The sequence below is a fragment of the Lacerta agilis genome, chromosome 2, assembly GCF_009819535.1.
Source record: "Lacerta agilis isolate rLacAgi1 chromosome 2, rLacAgi1.pri, whole genome shotgun sequence".
Classification (NCBI taxonomy): Eukaryota; Metazoa; Chordata; class Lepidosauria; order Squamata; family Lacertidae; genus Lacerta; species Lacerta agilis.
This window is the reverse complement of record NC_046313.1, coordinates 7799666-7821979: the sequence shown is the minus strand read 5'-3', so window position 1 is coordinate 7821979 and position 22314 is coordinate 7799666. Positions and strand designations below refer to the sequence as shown.

Below are 22314 nucleotides of genomic sequence, written 5' to 3'. Positions count from 1 at the left end.
ACTCCACCTTTAGTTTTGAATCTGTGTCAGAGTTAAGGATTTTGGTAGCGCATGAGAGAATGTGTGGGTGGTGTGGGGGAGGGCAGGATGAAGCAGCTGTTGTGCGCCCCCCTTTCTCCTCCCCCCCCCCTTCGAGGTGGGTTCACCAAAGGACTTGTTTGTATAGGCTTCCAGTTCAGCGTCATTGTTATGCAACTAGTTTTGTCAGAATGGATCCTTATCCAAGAGGCCTGTGCTGGACGAGGCTTGGGCAGCAATTCACCTTCACTCTCTTTCTCTCCCTCGCCTTGGTTTTGAGGCATCTAAACCCTATAATTTTACAAACCTGCCTGTCCTGGTTTTTTGTTTTTTAATCTTTGTAATTCCATGATACTTATTTGACTGAACTTGGGGAGATGTGAGGGGGGGGGATGCAGATCATTCAACCAAAGAGGGCCAGACTTTTTTTTTTTAATGCACGTCAGGAATTTGAGGTTGTTTGGGTTTTCTTTGTTTTCCCTCTTTTCAAACTAAACGCCCATTGTTGATCTCCAGAAATGCTGGGGCTATGTACGCATTGTTGTTGTTCAGTCGTTCAGTCGTGTCCGACTCTTCGTGACCCCATGGACCAGAGCACGCCAGGCACGCCTATCCTTCACTGCCTCTCGCAGTTTGGCCAAACTCATGTTAGTAGCTTCGAGAACACTGTCCAACCATCTCATCCTCTGTCGTCCCCTTCTCCTTGTGCCCTCCATCTTTCCCAACATCAGGGTCTTTTCTAGGGAGTCTTCTCTTCTCATGAGGTGGCCAAAGTACTGGAGCCTCAACTTCAGGATCTGTCCTTCTAGTGAGCACTCAGGGCTGATTTCTTTAAGAATGGATAGGTTTGATCTTCTTGCAGTCCATGGGACTCTCAAGAGTCTCCTCCAGCACCATAATTCAAAAGCATCAATTCTTCGGCGATCAGCCTTACTGGCTTAAAAAACAGCTGGGTTGTTCTTTCTCTCAATTTGAATGGAAGCTGGTTTGCTGGGGGCGGGATGTGTCTAAAAACAGTATTTCCTAAGAAACAAGATGATGGATACAGGATTGTAGCTATTGCCATGGGTACAACCACTCCCCCCAAACCGTGGTGAGAACACACTGGACGCAGAGTAAACAGGAGTGCGTACACAGCCTGGATCTCTTGCAAAAGTAGTAGTAAAGTCATCTGAGACACAGGTTCCTGCCCCCACTTAAAATGCAGCTTCAGAGGAAGAGAGGTGTCTCAGGCCTAGACTTTGAACTGTCCTCACCTTGGGTGGGAGTGTGGCAATTTTCAATGGAAAGGACTTGCAGGTGTGTGTGGGGGGGGGGAGCAAATCCATTCCATGGCAGCAGCTGGCAGATGTACACCGTTTCATGTCAAGCGATGTTCAGAGCTGGGAAGAAGAACGCATGGCATGACTTGGGAGGACGAGGCAAGGAAATGCTGAGGTTTCAGCACATCAGAGCATGAGATCTGCAATCAACTCAAAATAGTCCCATCAGCAGAACTGCTCCTGGCTGTTCCCAAGAAGCACAGCTGCCAGCCCTACAGATCTCTGCGCCACTCCCCAGAGACAGCTGCTTTGAAATGTGTGTCTTCATCCCCTGACCATCCCCATGGGAAGCAGGAGGACTCCACACACACCCTGCAGGATCTGATTTACAAATCTCCAATACATTCAAGACAATGAGCAATGTTCAAACAGCAGGAATCTGAAGACAAGAACCTGGCTACTCATCCCCATTTTGCTTGTCACAATAGTTCTTGCTTATCAGGCATTCACGGTGTTGCTAGCGAGATATTGTTGTTCAGTCGTTCAGTTGTGTCCGACTCTTCGTGACCCCATGGACCAGAGTATGCCAGGCACGCCTATCTTTCACTGCCTCCCGCAGTTTGGCCAAACTCATGTTAGTCGCTTCGAGAACACTGTCCAACCATCTCATCCTCTGTCGTACCCTTCTCCTTGTGCCCTCCATCTTTCCCAGCATCAGGGTCTTTTCTAGGGAGTCTTCTCTTCTCATGAGGTGGCCAAAGTATTGGAGCCTCAGCTTCAGGACCTGTCCTTCCAGTGAGCACTCAGGGCTGATTTCTTTAAGGATGGATAAGTCTGATCTTTATGCAGTCCATGGGACTCTCAAGAGTCTCCTCCAGCACCATGATTCAAAAGCATCAATTCTTTGGCAATCAGCCTTCTTGATGGTCCAGCTCTCACTTCCATACATTACTACTGGGAAAACCATAGCTTTAACTATACAGACCTTTGTCGGCAAGGTGATGTCTCTGCTTTTTAAGATGCTGTCTAGGTTTGTCATTGCTTTTCTCCCAAGAAGCAGGCGTCTTTTAATTTCGTGACTACTGTCACCATCTGCAGTGATCATGGAGCCCAAGAAAGTAAAATCTCTCACTGCCTCCATTTCTTCCCCTTCTATTTGCCAGGAGGTGATGGGACCAGTGGCCATGATCTTACTGTATATACTTGAGTATAAGCCTAGTTTTTCAGCATATTTTTTTGTGCTGAAAAAGCTACCCTCGGCTTATACTCGAGCGAGGCAGGCAGTGGGGGTGGCAAGAAAGAAGCCCTTTCTCTCCGCTCGTGCCACCACCGCCGCCTGCTCACCCCAGTCAACCATTCCTTAAGAAGTGTACAAGAACGGCGGTTCTTTACTCTCCCCAGGAAGCTTGTTCCATGCCTGAACTGCTCGCATAAATGCAAACTTGGCAAAGGAGGAAGAGGAAGGAGCAGCCCAAAGGGCTGCTTTCGGGCTACTTGTTCCTCCTCCTCCTCCACAGCGGCAAAGGTGAACCGGCTTATACTTGAGTCAATAAGCTTTCCCAGGTTTTTGTAGGAAACTTAGGTGCCTCGGTTTATATTCGGGTCGGCTTATACTCGGGTATATACGGTGGTTTTTTTGATGTTGAGCTTCAGACCATATTTTGTGCTCTCCTCTTTCACCCTCATTAAAAGGTTCTTTAATTCCTCCTCACTTTCTGCCATCAAGGTAGTATCATCAGCATATCTGAGGTTGTTGATATTTCTTCCGGCAATCTTAATTCCGGTTTGGGATTCATTCAGTCCAGCCTTTTGCACAATGAATTCTGCATATAAGTTAAATAAGCAGGGAGACAATATACAGCCTTGTCGTACGCCTTTCCCAATTTTGAACCAATCAGTTGTTCCATATTCAGTTCTAAGTGTTGCTTCTTGTCCCACATAGAGATTTCTCAGGAAATCTCCAATTTCTTTAAGAACTTGCCATAGTTTGCTGTGGTCGACACAGTCAAATGCTTTTGCGTAGTCAATGAAGCAGAAGTAGCTGTTTTTCTGGAACTCTCTAGCTTTCTCCATAATCCAGCGCATGTTTGCAATTTGGTCTCTGGTTCCTCTGCCCCTTCGAAATCCAGCTTGCACTTCTGGGTTTTGAAGGGGCAGAGGAACCAGAGACCAAATTGCAAACATGCGCTGGATTATGGAGAAAGCTAGAGAGTTCCAGCGAGATATTAGTGCTTTGCAATTCTCTTGTTTTGCACATGGGGAAGAACAGAAAACATAATGAAAGCTGTTCAAGACTGAACAGCGAAGGAGGGCTGCTTCACACATACGTGTGCTACACTTGCATGTGTGAACAGATCGTCGCAGGTCTAACCCCAAAGATATAATCTTTATAGCATCTCACATCTTTCTGAAACATAATGCTTGCATCTTCAGCTGCCAATCATTAAGTGTACAGCAATCAAGAAATCCACTGAGGATCTGCATGTGTGAGCTAAAGGTCAGTGTCCAAGTTGTGCTGGTGTTCCAAAGACTGGATGATCACTACCCAGATGTGCTGTCTTGTTTTTCCTTCAAAAAAAGAGGGAAAGATATAAAGTAGCTTGCCAGCATTGCTACTGCATCTGCATTGGACTAGGAGGAAAGGAGAGTGAGGAGTCTAGACAAAAGCTAATGAAGCACAAAAAATGAGAGCTGCAGTATGGAATCAAAGACCCAGAAGGAAAATAGTGTTATTATTGCATTAGATCACAAGGCTGTAAGAGATGAGCCACATTTTAGGCAAAACATAAGCATTCACCATTTCATCAACCTATCTGCTCTCCCTTGAACTGCAAAGCTTGTTGCCTTCCCTTGTACATGTGTACTGTGATCCATAAGCAGGTTTACTTGGATGTCAGATGCACTTCCAGTGGATTTATTTCCAAGGGAGCATGGGACTGCAGCCTTAGTATAGTGTCTAGTTTCTGTATAAAGGAATCCAGGAGCATATTGAAAAATGTCTCTGGAATGAACAGTTACAGGTAGGTAGCCATGTTGGTCTGCCATAGTCAAAACAATTTTTTTAAAAAAAGTTTGTTCTTGGTATGAGCTTTTGTGTGTATGCACACTTCTGAAGAAGTGTGCATGCACACGAAAGCTCATACCAAGAACAAACTTTGTTGTTGTTGTTGTTCAGTCGTTCAGTCGTGTCCGACTCTTCGTGACCCAATGGACCAGAGCATGCCAGGCACGCCTATCCTTCACTGCCTCTCGCAGTTTGGCCAAACTCATGTTTAGCATGTTGGACGCCTTCCGACCTGAGGGGCTCATCTTCCAGCGTCATAACTTTTATATGCCTGTTGTCTTTGTCCATGGAGTTTTCTTGGCAGGGATACTGGAGTGGCTTGTCAGTTCCTTCTCCAGGTGGATCACGTTTGGTCCAAACTCTCCATCTTGACCTGTCCATAGCTTCCCTAGCCCCTTCGCCACGACAAGGCAGTGATCCATGAAGGGGAGAACAAACTTAGTTGGTCTCTAAGGTGCTACTGGAAGGAATTTTTTATTTTTTATTTTGTTTTGACTCTGGAATGAACAAGTACTGCTAGCTTGATAGCAGGGACAAGGAATTTGTGGCCTCTCAGATGTTACTGGACTCTAGCTTTCATCAGCCCTAGCCAGCTTGTCCAATGGTCGATGATGATTTGAGTTGTAGGGCCACAGGCCCCCAATCCTTACATTATACAAACAAGAAAAAAAGACATCCACATTCACAGTCCAAAACAATACACAAGGGTATTAGCAGAGTTGCATAGCCTTTTGCACTGGACCTCTCCTGGGTTGACCCAGAGCTGGATCTCCTGGGCAGAGCCTTTGCCTCTCGTGAATGAAAATGACTAGGGCTGAATAGAATGTTGGCAAGCTTTCTTGTTCTCATGCTCACACACAACACAAGCCATTCAAGACTTTAGCTTCCAAGTCAAATGTCTGGGCAGCTGGTCTTTATGGATTGCACGTGAATTATGACAGAATTCAATGGGTGGTCCATCAGCACATGGGATGATGGCGTGGACTGAAAAAGGCTTGCGTCTATGTTCAAGAAGCAAATGGCAAGTGCCCTGTCATATCCCACTGAGAAATAGAATCGTTCTCGTCATGCGCCCATTATGCTTTCCAAGAAGAGGGATGTTGCCGTCTTTGCTGTTTCCTTCAAGGGAACACTTGGGAAAGATTCTGCCCTTAGGTCAAAACAGAATATTTGTTTCATTCAACATTTCCTCCCCAGATAAAGCTAGAGACCAGTTTAACTATTTTATTTTATTCTGTACTTGCACTTCTCCTCAATGAAAGGAGAAAATGAGAGAGTAGTAGCATTTTCAACTTATTTATTTTTAATTAATTAATAATTTATAACTTATTTATTTTTAATTAATTAATTAATTAATCATAGGCCACCTTTCTGATTACAACTCTTTCAAGGCAGCTTACACAGTACAGCTAGGATATCAGCAATAAAACCACTACAATAAATCAGCACTAAAACAAAATCCGTCCACTAACAGCAATAAAAAAACAATTACTGCCATACAAATGGTTAAAAGCGAAAGTTAACATCCCAGTCAGGAAATGTTGTTCATGCATAGACCATCTAAAACCAACAGGCTTTCAAGGCATTCTGGAAGAACTGAAGTGTGCCAACTTCCAGCAGAACCGCTGGCAAAGAATGTCAGAGCTGTGGGGCCACCACAGAGAAAGCCTTGTCTTTGTGCCCACTAACTTCACCGATCCAAGTGGTGGTAGGATAAGGTTGCTCCAGATCACAGGTGAAATCCAAGGAGGCTGGTTGCCCAAGTGCATACAAATGTGGGTGCTTCCGGGGCATACCTAGGGGTTAGCCAGGCTTGTTGTTGTTCATTCGTTCAGTCGTGTCTGACTCTTCGTGACCCCATGGACCAGAGCACGCCAGGCACGCCTATCCTTCACTGCCTCCTGCAGTTTGGCCAAACTCACGTTAGTAGCTTCGAGAACACTGTCCAACCACCTCATCCTCTGTCGTCCCCTTCTCCTTGTGCCCTCCATCTTTCCCAACACCAGGGTCTTTTCCAGGGAGTCTTCTCTTCTCATGAGGTGGCCAAAGTACTGGAGCCTCAACTTCAGGATCTGTCCTTCTAGTGAGCACTCAGGGCTGATTTCTTTAAGAATGGATAGGTTTGATCTTCTTGCAGTCCATGGGACTCTCAAGAGTCTCCTCCAGCACCATAATTCAAAAGCATCAATTCTTTGGCGATCAGCCTTCTTGATGGTCCAGCTCTCACTTCCGTACATTACTACTGGGAACACCATAGCTTTAACTATATGGACCTTTGTCGGCAAAGTGATGTCTTTGCTTTTTAAGATGCTGTCTAGGTTTGTCATTGCTTTTCTTTTCTCCCAAGAAGCAGGCTAGCCCCTACCAAAGCCTGGGGTGTGTGCAAAAATCTCACCTATCCACTCTGGCTCAGAGTTGCTAGGAGCCTGCGCAGCTGTCTGTGTGCTCCCCAGGCTGCACCTCTGCTGCTCTGGGTGTGCAGGCTCCTTTGGTCACCTTGGCAGAGGAATCTAGGTCTTTTGCCCAAAAGGTGATGAAAAGCAAACTTGTTGGGTTTCTGGTCCATGTCTTTCCAACGGCGCAAGGGACTGGGGGAGGGGACGCCAATACAGTTGCCAGGAGCACAAGGGAGCCTAGGTATGCCGATTCAGAATCGGATCCTCTGCTCCAGTTCCAGCCATGTATGTACTAATTTAGTTCTCCCATGTGGCTGCATCGGACTGAAATTTGATGGGACTCTATGCTGAGCCACTACCAAATCCCAAGTATTTACAGTACAAATGGGGACGCGGGTGGCGCTGTGGTCTAAGCCACTGAGCCTAGGGCTTGCCGATCAAAAGGTCTGCGGTTTGAATCCCCACGATGGGTTGAGCTCCCGTTGCTTGGTCCCTGCTCCTGCCAACCTAGCAGTTCAAAAGCACGTCAAAGTGCAAGTACAGTGGTACCTCTGGTTACGTACTTAATTCGTTCCGGAGGTCCGTTCTTAACCTGAAACTGTTCTTAACCTGAAGTACCACTTTAGCTAATGGGGCCTCCTGCTGCCGCTGCGCCGCCAGAGCATGATTTCTATTCTTATCCTGAAGCAAAGTTCTTAACCTGAAGCGTTATTTCTGGGTTAGCGGAGTCTGTAACCTGAAGCGTATGTAACCCGAGGTACCACTGTAGATAAATAGGTAGCGCTGCGGTGGGAAGGTAAATGGCGTTTCCATGCGCTGCTCTCGTTTGCCAGAAGCAGCTTAGCCATGCTGGCCACATGACCCAGAAGCTGTATGCCGGCTCCTTCAGCCAATAAAGTGAGATGAGCGCCGCAACCCCAGAGTCATCCGGGACTGGACTTGTCAGGGGTCCCTTTACCTTTACCTTTACCATACAAATGCAGGATGCACACAGCTCCACCTAAATCCCAATTATTATTTATTCACTATATTATTATTGCTGCTGATGTTCTTGTTCCATTACACTGCATTACACTGCTCATACCAAGAACAAACTTAGTTGGTCTCTAAGGTGCTACTGGAAGGAATTTTTTTATTTTATTTTGTTTTGACTATGGCAGACCAACACGGCTACCTACCTGTAACTGCTTTTCTTGTCTGCTTTGAGTGGTTTACAATACGGTAGCCAGGTCATTACTCAGCAAGCAGCTAGAAAATTCTCCTGCACACTGAGGATCCATTTCCAGAAACTGGTTTTGTTTTTCCCCTACCAACATTTTTGCTGAGACGCAGTCGCAAAGGGAAAAGAAAAGGGTACATACCTTACAGAGCTTTTAAAAAAAATATTGATGAAAATGTTTTCTTCCATATAAAACATGTCCTTCTCATGAATGTATATAAGGCCATTTGGTTTTGGACATTCAGTCACTGCATATGAAATGCAATCTCTATGAGGATGAATTTGCTTTGAAATAGGTCGTGCTGCCACTGTGCTTACATTTAATGGATCGCCTCTTTGCGCTGTTCCTGCAGTTGTGGAAACGTGCAGATCTTTCATGCGCCTTTCCTATGCATTAGGCTTTGATGTCCCCTTTTTGAATTCATAGAATCCTAGAATGATATTGTGTCAAATATATTCTGATGGTCTGCTTTTCCCTCTATCCAGTCTAGGATCCATGATGCAGCCCTGCAAAAAAAGGAAAAAAAGTAATTGTACCAATATTTTTCTATGAATTTCTGGATCAGATAGCTTCAGAACTTGCTTGTATAAACAAGACATATTCATTCAGTGGCATGTCAGTAGGGCTGGAGACTCTTAATCTCAAGGTTGTGGGTTCGAGTCCCATATTGGACAAAAGATTCCTGCCCTGCAGGGGGTTGGACTAGATGACCCTTGTAGTATTCCCAACTCTACAATTCTATGATTAATGTTGTATTAGCTGCCATTTTCTAAAATGGTGGGCATGTGAAGTTGGCTGATGTGCATTATTGTGGTGCTTTATACATGGAGATGGTTCAGAAACTCCACTTTGTACAGTAAAGGTAAAGGGACCCCCGACCATTAGGTCCAGTTGCAGACGACTCTGGGGTTGCGGCGCTCATCTCGCTTTATTGGCAGAGGGAGCTGGCATACAGGTTCCGGGTCATGTGGCCAGCATGACTAAGCCGCTTCTGGCGAACCAGAGCAGCACACGGAAACGCCATTTACCTTCCCGCTGGAGTGGTACCTATATATCTACTTGCACTTTGATGTGCTTTCGAACTGCTAGGTTGGCAGGAGCAGGGACCGAGCAACAGGAGCTCACCCCGTTGCAGGGATTCGAACTGCCAACCTTCTGATCAGCAAGCCCTAGGCTCTGTGGTTTAACCCACAGCGCCACCCGCTACAGCTACAATTACTGGCTGGGCAGCTAATTACAGGCTGGGCAAACTGAATACCTCTTACCACTCTTGAAACAGCTTCACTCACTTCTGATCCATTTCCAGGCCCAGTTCAAGGTGCTGGCCAAGGACTGCATATATCTTCATGAATCTGACCAGATATTAAGATCCCCAAAGGTTTTTTCTGTGGGATCTGTTCCATTTTTGCTGAAGTGGAGGCCACTTGGAGATCCTTTTCTGTTGTGGCAGTCCGGCACTAGTATGTGCTCCCAGGGAAGTGAAATGGTTGAAATTAATTAATTAACCGACTGTTGCCACTAGCTAGTTTGAGTTATGTGATGTTTAAAATCAGTTTTTCTTTGTTTGTATCCTTTTATTACTGGGAGTCACCTTGAATATACTTTTTTTCCTGCAGAAGAACAATTAACACATGCAATAGTAAAAACTATTTTTTAAATAAAAAAACCACCAAAGGAAATTAAATACATATATTAAAAGCTCTCTCAATCAAGCCATTTTTAATCAGCCTAGGTATGGTCTCAAATGAAAGCTAAATCAATCAAATGTGCTGGGGTGAATCTGGAATTTGCAACCGGTTTTAATAAAAAGAGTAGAGAACTGAAACAGTAGCACCTTAGTTCTACTGTTGATTCTTTGTTTTTCAAAATTTCTCTGTTGTACTCAATATTCCATCACAATTATTAAAGGCCACTGCTCTTTTATAGCTGATTGACTGTCAACAATGTCTAGACCAGCAGCTCTGACTCATTTGCAAATCTTGATGACCTGTGATGAACCTGTGAATAGGTTTAAGTGGAGCAGGAGGGGAAGTCATTTAGCAAGGCCGGTGTTGACTGGTTGGTTAATAACTGGAGGGAGGAGGGTTGCACACTGGTCTAAACCACTGAGCCTCTTGGGCAGGGGTCAGCAACCTAAGGCCCATGGGCCAGAAGCGGCCTGTGGAGGTCGTTTGACCGGCCCACGAGCCACCCCCGAACTGAGCTGCCCGCTCATGCACTGTGCTAAATCGGCGCAGTGCAGGGAATCGCTTCTGCGGCACCGAAAATCACATCTGCGCATGTACAGATGCCGAAAATCATGTCTGCACAGACGCAGACGCCAAAAATCATGGGCACACAGGCGCAATCCGTCCCATGGGTAAACCTTTGCAGACCCCTGATCTTGGGCTTGCTGATCAGAAGGTTGTGGTTTGAATCCCCGCGACGGGGTGAGCTCCCGTTGCTCTGTCTGAGATCCTCCTGCCAACCTAGCAGTTTGAAAGCATAGCAGCACAAGTAGATAAATAGGTACCACTGCAGCAGGAAGGTAAACGGCATTTCCGTGCACTCTGGTTTTCATCACGGTGTTCCATTGTGCCAGAAGTGGTTTAGTCCTGCTGACCACTGTTGTAAGAATTTTAAGGTATTTTATTTATATATAACTGTTATTAATGTACCAAAACAAATAAGGCCACATTCTGAAAACCAGTACAGGAAGACAGGCCTCACTCCAAGTATTTCTTTGTCTCAGGAACAAAGGGGGGGTTGCCCCTCCAGCTACTCAGCAGACCTCTGCCTGAGTGATAATCTCTGGCATCCTGATACCTGTGTCAGACAAAAGGGTGTGATTAACAGAAACTTCAAGATCCAAAAACAAAACAAACAAAACAACAACAACACCCCAGATACATGAAGGTGTTTATGCTTTGATTTAGCAGGAATGGTTCCTTATATGTTAAATTGATTAATTTGGACCACTGCCTTTTTAGAATGATTTTTCACAGGTTGGTTTGGAAAGTGAGAACCATGGGCATATATAAATTTTAATTGGACTTTGTTCGAATTGGACAACTGTATCCAAGGTGCCATTGGCTTTTGTCCCCTTAAATAGCAAGAGCGCAGGCCCACCCCTTTGAGAGCAGGACCAAAGCCACAGAGGCCCCAAAGATGCGCAGGATGGGGCATTTTCTCTCCAGGGAGTGTCACACCTAACCACATGGGGTAAAAAGGCTTTAGGTCAAATCAATGCAAGCCCTTACACCAGGGACGCATGTTGATGGGTGTTGCTGTGGCACGCTGAAGGTCAAGAGACCATAGGACAGCTAGCTTTGACACCTGGAAACACACACAAAAGACAGGAACAAAACAAACTTGCATTTTTAGTCACTGGTGGACCTTCCTGGTAAATAAAAGCATAGACCACTAGGGAGAAAATGTTTATCCCAAAGTGCTAGAATACCACAAGTAATTTAGTAACAAAATGCAACATGTTATCCCTAAGGGCCCTGACTTGTAAGACTTTTCAGATTCACACAAAGGCATCCATTTCATACCAGGTTAATAATTTTGTGAGGCAATAATTTTTTATCAAAAAATTAAGCCTCAAAGGGGGGAATGTTGTAAGAATTTTAAGGTATTTTATTTATATATAACTGTTATTAATGTACCAAAACAAATAAGGCCACATGTCTGAAAACCAGTACAGGAAGACAGGCCTCACTCCAAGTATTTCTTTGTCTCAGAAACAAAGGGGGGGTTGCCCCTCCAGCTACTCAGAAGACCTCTGCCTGAGTGATAATCTCTGGCATCCTGATACCTGTGTCAGACAAAAGGGTGTGATTAACTTGGCTGGAGATAGGGAAATGTAAATATCTTTTGTTTCACCTGATGGGTTTTTCTTGGAGGGCGAGAGGAGACATGGGGGAAGGGTCCAAGTTGCCACCAGACCCTCCCAATTTGTGATGTAATTCTAATGTATGGAGGGGTGGTCTTGAGCTGGAGGGGGGGATTTCAAAAGTCTATATAGCAGCTTGCACACCTTTGTTCGGGGTCTTTGCTTGCAAACACCCTGCTGCAGCAGTAATAAAATACAGGGCAATCGCCTTGCTTTGGGAGATTCTGTATCGTCTCTATTTTATTCATAAGTGCTCTTGAGAGGAGGGGAGCCCTACTAAGGCTCTCCCCCGGGTTCATGGACTCCCTTCTGGGGTTGAACCTAATTTTTATAACACCACATGACCCGGAAAGCTGTCTGTGGACAAACGCCGGCTCCCTCGGCCTGAAAGCGAGATGAGCGCTGCAACCCCATAGTCGCCTTGGACTGGACTTAACCACCCAGTGGTCCTTCACCTTTACCTTACCTAATAAATGGAGTATACGGCACCAGTGCCAAATGTTTTCATACCTGAAATACCCCAACCATAATATTTTTGCTGGTCCCGCATGGATACTGTATACAACACACTTCAAGATCCTTTGCAATGCATATAGCGTTTTTCACAAGTTATGCTGAAAGTATATAGCTCTGGGGTGAATCATAGAATTGCATAGTTGGAAGGAACTTGTAGGGTCATCTAGTCCAGCCCCCCTACAATGCAGGAATATCAACTAAAGCATCTGTGACAGATGGCCCTGCAACCTCTGCTTAAAAACCTCCAAGGAAGGAGAGTCCACCACCTTCTTTTCTTTAAAACGGACCAATTTTGAAAGGGCCGTATGTGCATGCAAGCTTCTTCCATGCAAGGGGGAATTCAGGGGCAACCGGATTTATTCCTCCTGCAGAGCAGCCCTATGTGCGTATCGCTCTATTGAGCGTACAGCTCCTTCGCAGTGATACTGAATATGTGTCCTTCCGGGTCTTCAGTTTGCTGGTGTGTTCCTGCTGCCACCTCACACATTTCTAAACACATGGCATGGTTGAAATGAAACACACACCCCTGTCATCGGCATCTACATTTTGCAGCTAAGTTCTAAACGCATCTCTCTCACAGTTCAGAAAAAGGAACGGGAAGCTGAGGGGAATAGGTGAAACATTTTAATAGGATTGTCCTATGATCAAAGAAGCCTTAGGAGCTTTAGTTAAAGCTATGGTTTTCCCAGTAGTAATGTACGGAAGTGAGAGCTGGACCATCAAGAAGGCTGATCACCGAAGAATTGGTGCTTTTGAATTATGGTGCTGGAGGAGACTTTTGAGAGTCCCATGGACTGCAAGAAGATCAAACCTATCCATTCTGAAGGAAATCAGCCCTGAGTGCTCACTAGAAGGACAGATCCTGAAGCTGAGACTCCAGTACTTTGGCCACCTCATAAGAAGAGAAGACTCCCTAGAAAAGACCCTGATGTTGGGAAAGATGGAGTGCACAAGGAGAAGGGGACAACAGAGGATGAGATGGTTGGACAGTGTTCTCGAAGCGACTGGCATGAGTTTGGCCAAACTGCGGGAGGCAGTGGAGGATAGGGGTGCCTGGCGTGCTCTGGTCCATGGGGTCACGAAGAGTCGGACACAACTGAACGACTGAACAACAACAACAACAACGCTGCCCCATTCCCTAGAATGAAGGTACATAGTACCCAAGGCCTGTCAAGTCACTTTGCAAACTGAGGCAGAAAATCCCACTACAGAGCTCCTGCCTTGCAGGGAAAAAAAATACAATATAATGTGAATAACTAACAACTCACTTCCCTTCCCTAACACCCAAAATTGGCTGCTGCAATTTGCCTAATGGTAGGCACCGTCTCAGAAGAGAGGCATTCTGTTCCATGGATGAGAGAAGAAGAAGAAATAACTTCCACCCCGTTTTTATATTTTAAATAATTAACTTTTTCTAAAATTTTGCATGACTGAATCAGCGTTGCAGTTTATATCCCATCTATTTTTTAAAAAAATTGATTAATCGACTGGATGCTGGTGTGTTTCTTTCATAACTACAGGCCCTTGCTGCTGCGAAATCTCTCAAGGAAGAAGTCCTGCAGCCTAAATATGTTGTTTACATTCAGTCTGTGTTTTGAATTCACTGCCCCTTCGTGGCCCCCACTATAATCTCTGAGGTTATTTCCTATTGCTGTCACATTGGCTATGCATTCCTGAGCGTTGAGCAATAACTTTCCCCCATAGGCAGATGTTATGAAGCCGCCGCAGACTGCTAAGTGCGCAGGCCTGAAGCACATTTCTCAGTTTAGGGTGGAAAAATACCATTACACTTAAGATTGTACCTTGAGCCTGAAAGAGCTTCATTGATTATTCTGAATTGCCTGCTCGAGAATTGCCGCACACCCACCCACCCCAAGTTGTCCCGCTAACACACATCTAGAAAGCAAACAAATTACTCTTTGTATTGAGAAGGTGAAAGAAGGTATATGAAAAAGCCATTAAGCTAGCATGGTAATAATAGTTTATCTATTTCTGCCAAAGAAGGTTTATAAAAGAAGGTTTATGGAAATCAAGCAAGTAGAAATTGTGTTTTAACCTCTTCAAATATTCTGTGAATGCATGAGAGCGAAGCAGGAACTCACATGCTGTTTCGCACGGACACACACACACACACACAAACCCCTACCTGATACCCATGTGCTTCTGGACATGTGACTGCTTGTTTAGTGTCAGGGAGGGGCAAGGCCAGCAGGCATGGTCTCGCCTCACCTTTTCCCTGATCATGTGAGATTTACAAGTGCATTTGAAGTGTTGCAAGATATATGATAATTAGATACCCTCCCAACATTTCTCCAATGGAAACAGGGACATCCTAAGGGGGGGAAGGATGCGGGTGGCACTGTGGGTTAAACCACGGAGCCTAGGGCTTGCCGATCAGAAGGTCGGCAGTTCGAATCCCCGCGACGGGGTGAGATCCCGTTGCTCGGTCCCTGCTCCTGCCCACCTAGCAGTTCGAAAGCATGTCAAAGTACAAGTAGATAAATAGGTACCGCTCCGGCGGGAAGGTAAACAGCGTTTCTGTGCGCTGCTCTGGTTCTCCAGAAGCTTTGTTATGCTGGCCACATGACCCGGAAGTTGTACGCCGGCTCCTTCGGCCAGTAACGCGAGATGAGTGGCGCAACCCCAGAGTCAGACACGACTGGACCTAATGGTCAGGGGTCCCTTTACCTTTACCTTTAAGGGGGTGCATTACGGGATTAGATCAGAAATTGGGATGCCTTCTGTAAATCCGGGACTGTCCCTGGGACACTTGGAGGGTCTGTAATTAATGAAAGACTCTCGTGAGCCCAATGAACCTTTCTCCACAGAACACAGCACCCACTGCTACTCTGCATGGGACCCATCTCTCCTAACCAGGCTCTGCTGGGAGCAAGTCTCTGCATCAGTGGTGGCTGGTGCCCATTAGGCAGGTAGCACAGAGACCAACAGTAGGTGGGGCCAGGGCCAATGACAGGCAGAGCCCACTAACTCAAGCTTTGCCCTCCTCCTCCTCCTCTTTGCTGAGGCCGCATAGCTGTCAAGTTTCGGATTTGAAAATAAGGGATCAGCAGTCTCACCTACCCTGGGGACAGTCACATGTCAGTGGTGGGCGGAGCCAGAAGCAAAAGTGGGTGGAGCAGCAATGTAAACTCCAAGCGGGCTCAGGCTCAGAGCGGAGCAAAGAGGAGGGCAGCCAGCAAAGAGGAGGGCAGCCATGTGCTCCGCGCAATGGAGCCCCATTGTCTTCTTGTCTGATCCCATCGAAACAGGACAGGAAGCAGCAGCTGCTCAAAGGCAGCCAGGCTCCGCCCGCCAGCTAACCCGATTGGCCGGCTGAGGGGCTTGGCGGCAACGGATAGGGGCTGATGCAGGGGGAGGAATACACCCCCCTGTAAGCACGGGAAATGGCTCCCACTTGCTTTGAGGGCTGAGGCTTTTCTCTCCAAGTAGGCGAAGTCTTCCCACCCAGTCCCTGGCCAGCAGGGGAGGAGCGGCTTCCATTAAAAACGGGAAATTTAAGGGAAATAAAAAATAAGGGAGAGCAGCAGGAAACTGCTTGAAATAAGGGAGAATCCCGGGGGAAACAGGATACTTGACAGCACTGGCTGAGGGCAATGCTGAGGCTATGGAGGAAGAAGCTGCCAGCAAGGCATGCAGCAGGAAGTTGACTGAGGGCAGCCTCCACCGTTCTGCAGTGGGTCTGCTTGGAGCATTCAGTTACTCCCAATGTAGAGATGCCACAGAATTACCCTCGGAAGAGCGTCTCCCTGTCCTGCGTCTGAATGAGTCACTGTTCCATACCTCCTTTCTTGTAATGAAAAGGCCCTTCCAGATCAGTGACTCAAACACACAGCGGAGGACCTCTTCTGAAGGTGAGTCATTCCTCCACAACCTAAAAATAAATCTTCTTGGGTGTAAGAGTGAGCATCTATTCAGAGGGGAAAGTGTGCTTTGGCCATCAGAGTTTTGGTGTGGGGCGGGGAACATGGCTCTTGCCATTTCTGCAAGTGGCTGGAGCTCTCAGCTGAAGTCCGTGCCCCAGGTATTCACCAAGTAGTGGTGGCAAAACCATAAGTTGTCTTCTAACATGACTTCAATAGCTTCAAAAAGTGTGCCAAATGGCACTTTTTAATTAAACTGCTAAAAGCAGGGGTCAGCAAACTTTTTTAGCCGTGGGCCGGTCCACCGTCCCTCACACCATGTGGTGGGCCGGACTGTATTTTTTTTTGGGGGGGGGGGGTGAACGAATTCCTATGTCCCACAAATAACCCAGAGATGCATTTTAAATAAAAGGACACATTCTATTCATGTAAAAACACCAGACAGGCCCCACAAATAACCCAGAGATGCATTTTAAATAAAAGGACACATTCTATTCATGTAAAAACACCAGGCAGGACCCGCAAATAACCCAGAGATGCATTTTAAATAAAAGGACACATTCTATTCATGTAAAAACACCAGACAGGCCCCACAAATAACCCAGAGATGCATTTTAAATAAAAGCATACATTCTACTCATGTATAAACACCAGGCAGGCCCAACAAATAACCCAGAGATGCATTTTAAATAAAAGGATACATTCTATTCATGAAAAAACACCAGGCAGGCCCCACAAATAACCCAGAGGTGCATTTTAAATAAAAGGACACATTCTACTCATGTAAAAACACACTGATTCCCGGACCGTCCACGGGTCGGATTTAGAAGGCGATTGGGCCAGATCCGGCCCCCGGGCCTTAGTTTGCCTACCCATGGCTAAAAGCAAAGAACAGCAGCACAGATCCCAATGATTTTGTTGAACAATGCGCTACTTCATCCAGTATATTCGAAACAGCGAAAGGACGAAAGGTCACACTGGTAGGTAACACAGAGAAAATTATGAGTGGCTCTATTAAGATAAATATAGCATAACTGATGTTACACTAGGCAAAAATCCAGACAAGTATGGAATTTAAACTTACCTTAATGAAGGTAATGAGGAAAGCAGACACTCAAGGAGAGAAGAGGGGGAGGAACTGGAAGGAAGGATGCACTAGTTTAATTATTGTTTCCTTATAAACATTGATTCTTGAAAGTCAGTTAAGATATATATATATATTTAAGAGGCCTGGTAACATATGGTGCATTTTATAAGATCCTCTTTTTTTTTTTACTGCACACACTGAGCCAGAGGAGCAGGCGAGCATTCAGGCAGATGAAAGTAAAGGTAAGGGGACCCCTGACCGTTAGGTCCAGTCGTGTCCAACTCTGGGAATGCGGTGCTCATCTTGCGTTACTGGCCGAGGGAACAGCTTCCAGGTCATGTGTCCAGCATGACTAAGCCACTTCTGGCGAACCAGAGCAGCGCACGGAAACACCGATTACCTTCCCATCGGAGCAGTACCTATTTATCTAATTGCACTTTTGACATGCTTTTGAACTGCTAGGGGGGCAGGAGCTGGGACCGAACAACGGGAGCTCACCCCGTTGCGGGGATTTGAACCGCCGACCTTCTGATCAGCTAGTCCTGGTGTGCTTTTAAGGTACCTTCAGTTTTCCCCAAAGGAAATAGCATGCTCTTACAGCCCCACTTCTCTGCTTCTTCTCTATAAAATGCAACTTCTGTCTTTCAACTACAAAACTGTTTCCCTCCGCCCTCTTTGAAACAACTGGGAGGTGCTCAGCAGCAGGTGACAAGGAGCCATCAAATGCCACCACCAATGTTTATTCAAGCAAGCAGCTATTAGTCATCAATGCCCATTGAGGCAGCATCTTTAGCTATTAACAAAACAAATCCCTAGAGAGGTCATCTCTACAGGTGACAGCACAATAGTAGCCCTATTACATTACAGATAGGAACCTTCACAGAATGATAGCTTAACCACTGTTTCCTATTTGCCTTCCAGGGTGAGGGGTTCTTTGATGGCACACTGCTACAAACACATGCATGTATTTGAAAGTATTTTATCCTGCTTGCTCTGGTCAGATTGGTTTTGGGTGCACTTCAGATATGGGCAAATTTGTTTTCCTTCTTCAAGAATGCTAAAGGATTGCTATTTTTAAAAATAAGTTTTAGGGACACTTTAGAGTTGTTAGCACATTTTATAATGGCACATGCTTTCAAGTTCTAGAGTCCGCTTCATCAATACATGAAGTGTGATCAGTTGCACACATGACATATGCACATGGTTGTAACTTGTAGGGTGGACAGAGAGTTGTAAGCAGCATAATCACGGAGAAAAGAAATAAATACAAGATAGTTCCAATTCTGCTAGAGCCACTTGCAAAACAATCACAGCAGCTCTTTACAACAGCAGTAATAGGTGATAAAACAACATGGCCATGCTCAGCTAATTAACATCTGCACTAGAAAAGGAAAGCAATTCATATCCAGATGAACCGAGTGGAACTCCTTTATGAATTGTAATCTAGCAGTTTCATAAGGGAGGCATCCTTTGAAAGTCCTTTGCTCAATTATGGCAATCTTAAGAGAGCCAGTGTGGTGTAGTGGTTAAGAGCAGTAGACTCGTAATCTGGTGAACCAGGTTTGCATCTCCGCTCCTCCACATGTAGCTGCTAGGTGACCTTGGGCTAGTCACACTTCTTTGAAGTCTCTCGGCCCCACTCACCTCACAGAGTGTTTGTTGTGGGGGAGGGAGGGAAAGGAGAATGTTAGCTGCTTTGAGACTCCTTCGGGTAGTGATAAAGCGGGATATCAAATCCAAACTCTTCTTCTTCTTCTTAAGATCAGTGGCATATACTGAAATGTTCTTCTAGTGGTTTATTACCTTTGCCACTTGTGATGTTAGATTTGGGGTCTGGCATTATTGGGTCCTGTGACAGTGTTGCCAAAAAAGTTACGAGGATAGATGTTTATTAGATATACAGAGGCTCTTTGCATGCACATATGTGGCTTGGCGAGACCTTTGTTTCCTGACTCACCGCTGTTCCCCGGGCCTCGCGCGCTTCGGCCAGGAATAAGTCGGTCAGGAAGGCTCCACAGCGGCCATGGAATTTAAAGATAATGGGAAAGCACCTGTAGAACAGGAGGTAGCAATTCATCGAATCAGAATCACCTTGACAAGTCGCAATGTGAAGTCTCTTGAAAAAGTCTGTGCAGATCTGATCAGAAGTGCTAAGGAAAAGAACATAAAAGTGAAAGGACCTGTCCGCATGCCCACCAAGACTCTGCGAATCACTACAAGGAAAACACCATGTGATGAAGGTTCCAAGATCTCGGATCGTTTCCAGATGCGCATTCACAAGCGTCTCATTGACTTGCACAGTCCTTCGGAGATTGTCAAGCAGATAACTTCTATCAGTATTGAGCCTGGAGTAGAAGTTGAGCTTACTATTGCTGATGCCTAAATGATTTGTCATCTGCTTCAATAAAAGTTAATATCAACTTAAAAAAAGAAAAAAAGATATACGGAGTTGGAAGGGACCCATAGGGTCATCTAGTCCAATTATTTGTTTCTCTGACAAATGTATAAACTGCTTCACAGCCCAAGGCCATTGAAGTGTGCCAAACACACCCACCCCAGTAGACCTCAAAGACCTGTTGGCGCTATAAGGCCCCCATCTAGAAGCACCCTTAGTTGAATTAGACAAAATGACAGTCCACTATTAAAGAAAAAGTGTATCTCAGATTTGCCAACCAAGTTAGAATCTTAATTATAAAGGCTAGAGTTTTATCTAGAATGTAGACCAGCTGAGAAAAATGTCCCCTTCAATTCCGTATCTAGTTCAGCAGTCGATGTTGGACCCTGATCAATGGGCTTCTGTGTCCAATATCTGTTCTAAATGTGTAACACCCACCTGCTTGGTTGACAATGGGAGGTGAAAAAGGATGATTTGTTCACTTTTGAGCTCAAACTGCAATCCTAGGTGGAGTAAGCTCCACTGAACGCAGTGCAACTTCTGAGTAAATATGCATAGCATAGGCCGCCGGGGGATCTTTGGCCCCCACAATTAAATATTTGAGGGGGCTGCCCCCCCCACGTTGATGGGCATTGCCATTCAAATGGTGTGTGTGCACCATGTCATATGAACAATTATGCAGGCCAGGGTTTACCTGGTCTTCCCCAATGTTTTATTGAAGTTGGCACCCCTGGTGCACAGAATTGCATGTCAGAGAACAAGAAAACCATTTAAATTTTGAATCTAGCCAGGAAAGACTGCTAAGAGATTTCTAACTTATGAAGCGGCATTTCAGCATCACAGAAGACATTGCTTTAGGACAATTATGACATGTATGCTTGCTTGCTACCAGCTCAACCTGTATATTTGTAAATAAACAGTACGTTGCAAATAGAACTTCTGGACTCGCTCATCCAGACGACTCTGGAGCATACTAAACATTTCACAGTCTGCAACACCTTAGTAAAATAATTTCTTTTCACAGAAGGATATTTTAAAAGAAATCCTTACCATTGCAGCATAGACTAGCATCATAACCCCACTGGATTGTTTAAGTAGAGTTGCGTTTGCTACACAATTTCATATGACTGCATCATTTAAGTAAGTGGTTTTCAAACTGCAACCAGGGACCCTTCGATTCCTACATTTAAAAAATCAGCAGTGGAAGACTTTTTTGAAACGCAGCTTGACCAGCATAGCAAATCATCCCCTGAAATGCACAGCTGCAAATGCATGATGGACACAAATATAGAGGCACCTGTACACCACCAACTTAAAACTGGTTTAATATTTGGACCCTCTTCTCAAAGAACCCCAGGGAGTGGTTTGGTGCTAGTGCTGGAGCCAAGGGAGCTCTAACTGAATTCTCAGCACTCTTACCAAATTTACAGTTCCCAAGATTATTTGGGGATAAGCCAAGGTGTCATACCTAACTAGAGTGGGATTTGACAAAACAATGTTAATGTTTCTTAATGGGTGTGGATGGTCCCTTGAATGAGCAATTTATCTGCAGTGGGGAAGGTTGATTGAAGGCAGGCTTAGTGCCTCTCCCTGGCAAACTGATCCTGTGAGGGAATAGATAGGCTGCCCTGCCTGGATGCTTGTTTGCCTCTACTTATGCTCTGTTGGTAAAAGGGATGCGGGTGGCGCTGTGGGTTAAACCACAGAGCCTAGGGCTTGCCAATCAGAAGGTTGGTGGTTCGAAACCCCGTGAACTGCCGTTGCTCAATCCTTGCTCCTGCCAGCCTAGCAGTTCGAAAGCACAAAGTGCAAGTAGATAAATAGGTACCACTCCGGTGGGAAGGTAAACGGTGTTTCCGTGCACTGCTCTGGTTTTGCCAGAAGAGGCTTAGTCATGCTGGCCACATGACCCGGAAGCTGTACGCCGGCTCCCTTGGCCAATAAAGTGAGAGGAGCGCTGCAACCCCAGAGTCGTGCGCGACTGGACCTAATGGTCAGGGGTCCTTTTACGTTTACCTTTATGCTCTTGTTGGTACATTTCTAAATAAATATTACAGAAAGACCCTGGTATAGTCTCCCATGATCCACTTCTCACCGAGCAGGCAGTGAGGGAATATTTAACAACCCAATATAAATTAGTGGTCTCGATCTGTTGTAGGAGTCAGCCAAAGTTTGCACAGGGTCAAGGTGAGAAAATGCAACAGACCAGGATGCGAACTTGAGTGAGCAGCCTAAAATGAACCCCAGAATCGTTCTTTGCACACAGAGATTTATCAATGGCAAATCTATCCAGTAGAAGTTTCAAAATCACTTAAAAAAATTTATCAGTGTATTATCCTACACTACAGAAACTGTCACTTCCTCCCCCACTCTCCTTTTTCTCTTATTGAACTCCCCCCCCCCACCCTCTTATTGATTTGCAAGTGTGTCGGACACACATGCTATCACAAAGGGCTCACAGCTGCCCGGGACAGCTGCACAGGCCATGCAAATGACTTGAGCTATTCAATCACAAAGTGAGCCATGTGAGATATACAGACATCTCAGTTACTTCCTGGGGCCAGGCAAGGGAGAGGGAGAGAGGGTTTATGAGAAACTGCA

The 22314-nt window shown here is 45.6% G+C and overlaps 1 protein-coding gene across 1 annotated transcript; it reads left to right on the top strand.

Annotated features, from left to right (window-relative positions):
- The first annotated feature begins 19248 nt into the window (after positions 1–19248).
- On the top strand, positions 19249–19739 carry LOC117040605 (40S ribosomal protein S20-like). The gene has a single exon (XM_033138460.1). The coding sequence runs from the start codon at positions 19342–19344 to the stop codon at positions 19699–19701; it is 360 nt and encodes a 119-aa protein (XP_032994351.1). The 5' UTR covers positions 19249–19341; the 3' UTR covers positions 19702–19739.
- Positions 19740–22314: the final 2575 nt, after the last annotated feature.